Source organism: Plasmopara halstedii (assembly GCF_900000015.1).
Source record: "Plasmopara halstedii genome assembly, contig: Scaffold_816, whole genome shotgun sequence".
NCBI classification, from domain to species: domain Eukaryota; phylum Oomycota; class Peronosporomycetes; order Peronosporales; family Peronosporaceae; genus Plasmopara; species Plasmopara halstedii.
Genome location: NW_020187732.1, coordinates 1,329,907 through 1,335,747, shown reverse-complemented (window position 1 = coordinate 1,335,747; position 5,841 = coordinate 1,329,907). Strand labels below are relative to the sequence as shown.

The following is a 5,841-nucleotide window of genomic DNA, read 5'->3' as shown; positions in this document are numbered from 1 at the left end:
AATTGACATAAAAATTTGAGAATTAGTCATGGCTACATATTTTTGGCCAGCACTGTAGCAGCACAGTCTGCAGACTATAGACATTAGCCACGCAAAAGATGCTGAACAAGTTTGTATCGTTAATTTTATGTTTATACCCATAAAGAATGTCATAGTATAAATTGTAATCTATCATATGTTTCAATATTCATTTGAACAATATGATAATTACAACTTTTGTTGGCTATGATTCAATCACGACACATTGTGTGTGGTTAAATTGTTTTGGCCATGGCGGAGCAGATGAGCGCAGAACAAATCAAGTCCATAGAGGAGCTAGTTTCTTTCCTTTCACACCCACGACCAGAGCTTCGCAAGTCATCATCAAGTCTGATTGTCAACATGACGGCATCAGACCAAGGCATTTATCAGTTGCAGCAGTTGAAAAATTTCGATGTTGTGCAAGCACTCTGCCGAGTCGTCAGTGACATGCGTCCCATCGCTGAGGATGGTATTAAGGCACTTATAAATATCACAGCAGCTGATCCAGCTTCTTGCGAGCGCGTACTCAAATATGATTTATTGAATCGTGTCATGACTCAAGTTGAGGACGACGATTGGTGCCTTACCGACTATTCTATGATGCTACTGGCCAACGTGACTACGACACCTGAAGGTGCTAAAGCGTTGCTTGGGTACAATGACGAAGCAACAGATGCAATATTAGCTTTGCGCGAGAAGAAGATTCGTACACTAACCACCTTGTTTTTAAGCGGACAACCAGAGCCCGATGGAATTGCCTGTAGCACAGGTGAGCCCAATTGGGATGACGATTATCAGTACGTAGCGAACATACTCGCCAACATTAGTCAGCTCGAACAGGGTCGAGACTTTTTGCTTAAAATGCGTCAAAATACGTCACTCGCAAGCGCACTTTTGCCGCAACTTCAATCGCCCAATGTAGTTCGTCGAAGGGGTATCACGGCTGCGCTTAAGAATTTGTGCTTTGATACAGACAATCACTTTTACCTATATGACCAGTTAGACATTCCTACGCATTTGATGGTCCTACTCTCCGGTCCTGAAGAACTCGACGAAGACGATAAAATCGGCATGAATCCGATTGTATACAATCAGGGCGATAAGAAAAAACGTGAATATGACCGACTCGTTCGCCTCAATGCCGTGGACTGTCTGTTGCTGTTGTGCACGACACTAAATGGCCGTCAAGTTTTGCGTCGAAAACAAGTTTATCCAATCATTCGCAATGCTCACTTGGTTGAGTCCGATGAGGAGATTGGCGACCAAATCTACAAGCTTGTTGACTTTTTAATTCGTGATGAAGAAGGCGAGGAGCCTAATTGGGACGATGTTCGTACAAAGTCATTTGCCGATGAGATTGCCGAAATTGCGCCACCAAATTCTGCAGCTCAGACACACACGACCCCTACAAAGACAAATATTGAGTCTGGAACGGAACTTGAGTTCAAAAGGTCAAAACTGATTGACAAGAGCTTCATCAAAGCGTCTGCGACACTTCCCAATAGTGGAGAAGACGAACAATTGACAGACGATGTTGCTGATAAATTCGCTGACGAAATTTTGGCATTAGATGTGAGTAGCGACGAAGAAGAGGAAAACGTTGGTGTAGACTAAATTTTGAGACGACATCGCCATAGTTATAGATTCTGCTCTCTAATCGAGCCAAACCATCCAAATGATAAAAAGGCTACTAGCGTGACCAACACTATATGTATGCGTATCAACAAATTCAAGTATTCAAATACGATACATTATTGCTATGTGCATGCAGCTTCACGCCACGAAATCTTTCGATCTTGGACAACCGAGTTCATTCTTCTGTCGTTACTTGGGCGGGTTTGAAAGCATAATTAAGAGTCGTGAGCACATTTAAGTGCTTTTACGAAACATAAGCGGCTGGGATGCCACTGCCAGAAAGCGCTCCTTGCTAAACTTTCGCCGCGCAGCAGTAAGTTTTGCAAGCTTACCCACGCCATTGTGAGCATTCCACAGCATCTCCATGAGATCATCGACACAGGGAGTAAGACTTCGCTCACTGTACGACGAGTGGTACTCTAACGTTGACGACTAGCATTTACAGCATAAGGTAACGGCTTAAAATAAAACAAATAATGCGACGTACCCATGCTGGAGTATCTCTCATCTGCGTCCGCGCAACGTAGACAGCCGATGCGGCAATCGTAGATGGTAAATATTTCATCAACTTGTACTCTTGCAGGGTACGATCAATAACGTAGTGTGCAAAGTGCTCTACTCGATCATCACAAGTGCGGGATGCCTTAATGAAGCGCTTCATAAACTGAAAGGCAGTCGGGAATGTCACTCGAAAGCCAATAGTGGCAAGCATCTTCGCTTCCATCTGAAAGACTTCCTCACGCGTGTAGGCACTGTCCGTAATCTTGACAAAGTCTTCAGCTTCCGGGGGAAATATTTCTTCGTACTTTGAGGCGATGAACATTGCCGTCACACCAACGAGCTGTAACCGCTGACGGCCAACCGACAAGTTTTTTTCCAAGAAGTAGTCGATCAAGTGAACGGCAATATGCAACGTTTGTGGCAACAAGCCGTATTTATAGTGCACATCTACCAGCCAATCTACAAGTATTGCACGCATTTTTGAATTAATGTCCGATTGGCGGGCCATATAAGAGCTACTGGGCTTCCTTTTCTTCTGCACATTCGTCCAAGTGGGTATTATAGTTCATCGTGTATACATGAAAGGCCTTACCTCCGTCTCCAAATGAAACTTCGTGATATCCTCAGCGTATTGCCAGCATGCGGCTGGATTATTTTTGTCTTCAAGGTCAATATCATGTTGTTCTTGTTCCGGTATGAGTGAGATGACATTAATCGTTGGCGAAATCTTGTCCAAGTAACCATGCGAGGTGATGACTGAGGCTGTAGTTGGAGCCGAACGACTGATCCGGCTACTGATCGAGGACGAATTAAAAGCGCTTCGAATGGACGTGGTGCTTTTGGCTGAGCTAGCAAGGCGACTACCAATATTGATATTGTCAAAGTTCCTTTTACTGGCGTCGTGTGTGTTGAGCGCGCGACTGCTAGTATTGACGTTACTAAGGTTGCGCTTGCTTGCAATAATCTTCTTTTTTGCCAAAGCTCCTGTATTCGCGATCGTGGAGCTCATTGCGCTCACACTGGACTTTTTGATCTACAGCATCAATTAGTGGAACATTTGGTCGCATTTTTATTTCTTACAACAAATCGCGTACGTTGATTCTGTTAGTTGCATCGCCTAAAGCAGCGCGTCTGTTAGTCACATCTCCTAAAGCAGTTCTACGAGACCCTCCAATGGTTGTAAGATTCTGTGACTTCACAACACGCAGACGCTTTTCCGCATTGCCAATATCTTGCGCATCTCGTACGATATGGTGCTGCAAAGAACAATGTAAGACATCAGGCCTTTCATCAATTATGTAGGGTAGCTGGATAGAAGAAAAGAAACACCTTTACGGGACGAGAAGTGCCTAGTTCCACAGGCATTTCATTCTCATTATTGATTCGAACGCTTCTTCTGACGAAAGACATGTCTGGAAGGGTAGACAGGTAGAGGTGACAATATAGAAGAGCTAACTTTAATCCGTGCTACGAACAATAAACTGTCAGCGTTAAGGTGAGCGGTTGATCGTAAATGGAAAGTCTTTTTGGGGGAAAAAGCACAATGAAAATAGTAGCCAATCAGGGACCGCACTTTTCAATTTAAAGCTTTCTAAGCGATGTAATTGGACACAACTATAATTTCTATCTGAGCACATGAAGTGAGATTATCTATGAGACAGCTTGATGCGTTTAAGTCAAATTGTCGTGTTGAGCTTGGCGAGATAGCACTATATCACATCGCTCCATGCTACCGCAGCATTCGCCTTTTCTATTTTGCTGTGCCTTTTCTATAAGAGATTGCTAGGAATAATATCGGCTAACTTGGAATGTGGTTTCGTCTACTTATAATTTGGATAATAAGCAGAATCTTTAATAAATTTTTAGTCAAACTCAATATTTATGTACCATCGACGCCGCAAAAACGACGTGGTGCATTGCACGTTGAAATGGCTGGCTGGCGGATCCTTTGACGATTAATTTGCATAGCTTTAAAATGATCCTACTTTTTAATGCTTAGGTTCTCGTACTTGCTTATATGGAACTCGTTACAAAGATTGCTCAAGCTCCCATAAGTTGTCATCGAAAATTTCTTTGGTGCCGTTCCCGCTTAAGACTTACTGCAGTTCTGACTGCATCCGCTTAGTAGAGACATTATTGTAGAGACTAGCGCGATTCTCACTAGCAAATATGGCTTAATTTAGCTCCGAATTCAAAGCTATGCGGTGGCTATAACAATTGTTCCATGGAGATATACGAGGCTGTCAGTAGCAAGGATATGAGATATGGGCATCTAAACTCGACGTCTTTGGCTTGCTTGAAAATTCACAAGGCCAAGCACCACAAGACGGTCTAACGGACGTCTTCTTTGCTGAAGTTAGCTTATATGCTACCATGCGGGCGACGCGACGTGTTTTCCTCACCGAGCACGCGAAGTAAGTGCGCTTTGCACTTACTTCGCATTCAGTATCTAGCATCCATTCATCGTAGTGGATACGGACTTACTCAATCGCTGCTGCTTTAAGCCAGGCAATACGTCCTGGAATTTTGACGTATAGGGTCAGAAAAATTAACGAAGCAATTTTGAGCGCTCATTTTGCTCTAGCTCGAGCAGAATACCGCATGAAAGGCGCTTAAAGACCTTTTCACGGCGTGGTAAGCGGAATCATATAGTTTATACCCATAATTTTGCCGTGATTAAATCGACAATGGTTCATAGCAACTTGCAGGCAGGCATTCCAGGTCCAGCTTATTCGTGTCGAGCTGGATGTCGTCGTGATCTTCACGATGGAGTATCACGACACTTTTTCATTGGGAGTGCCTCTGTCGTATTATCTGCAGTGAGGGCGGATAAATACGCTACGATCGCTTCTACCAGAGAACATTTCGGCGAACACCACGGTCTCCTCACCTTGCGTGACTACAACGCTATCGGCTGCGTCTTTCTACAAGGCTTGTGGAATCACGAAAGGGTATGCCAAGGAATTGGATTCGATGTTTATTAGGTCGTAAGAACAGGCGCTACAAGGTGCAGATGATGGAGATAAAATCCAAGTGCAGTGGGTGTGTTCACATTTGCGCAATGTCTCAGCAATACACAAATATACCCCCAGTGTGGTCCACATCTGACCTCGTTAGTGGTACTATACAGTACCACTAACGTGGTACTATACAGTACCACTAAGACACCCTTAGAGACAGCGATGATGTACTATGTACTACTATACAGTAGATGATGTACTATATAGCGATGATGTTAGATGTACATCATCTCTATAGTACATCATCGCTATATAGTACATCATCGCTACATCATATAGTACATATATATGATGATTTACTATATAGATGTACTGTATAGTACTATACAGTACATCTATCATCGCTGTCTCTAAGGGTGTATGTACTATATAGTTAGTACTATATAGTACAAGGTGTATACAGCAATGATGTACTATCATACAGCAATGATGTACTATATATCATACAGCGATGATGTACTACTATGTAGTAATACATAGTACAATAACTATTGTACATCATCGCTGTCTCTAAGGGTGTACTATTAGTACTAATAGTACATCTTACTATACAACATCGCTGTATATAGTACATCATTGCTGTCTCTGAGGTGTTTAGGGGTACTCTCGATGCCTTATTAGGGGTAGGAAGAGGGGACGGGGACAAATCCCCAGACATTTTTTT

General features: G+C 43.1%; 2 protein-coding genes across 2 annotated transcripts; one reads left to right on the top strand and one right to left on the bottom strand.

Annotated features, from left to right (window-relative positions):
* Positions 1-270: 270 nt before the first annotated feature.
* On the top strand, positions 271-1,635 carry PHALS_14207 (Uncharacterized conserved protein; the record flags this gene model as incomplete). Its single annotated transcript, XM_024729971.1, has 1 exon — positions 271-1,635. The coding sequence occupies one exon, from the start codon at positions 271-273 to the stop codon at positions 1,633-1,635; it is 1,365 nt and encodes a 454-aa protein (XP_024580295.1).
* A 255-nt stretch (positions 1,636-1,890) lies between these two features.
* On the bottom strand, positions 1,891-4,274 carry PHALS_14206 (cyclin b; the record flags this gene model as incomplete). The annotated part of the gene is made up of 7 exons (XM_024729970.1): positions 1,891-2,088; positions 2,144-2,692; positions 2,750-3,190; positions 3,252-3,413; positions 3,487-3,569; positions 3,633-3,679; positions 4,258-4,274. The coding sequence occupies 7 exons, from the start codon at positions 4,272-4,274 to the stop codon at positions 1,891-1,893; spliced, it is 1,497 nt and encodes a 498-aa protein (XP_024580294.1).
* Between the last annotated feature and the right edge of the window lie 1,567 nt (positions 4,275-5,841).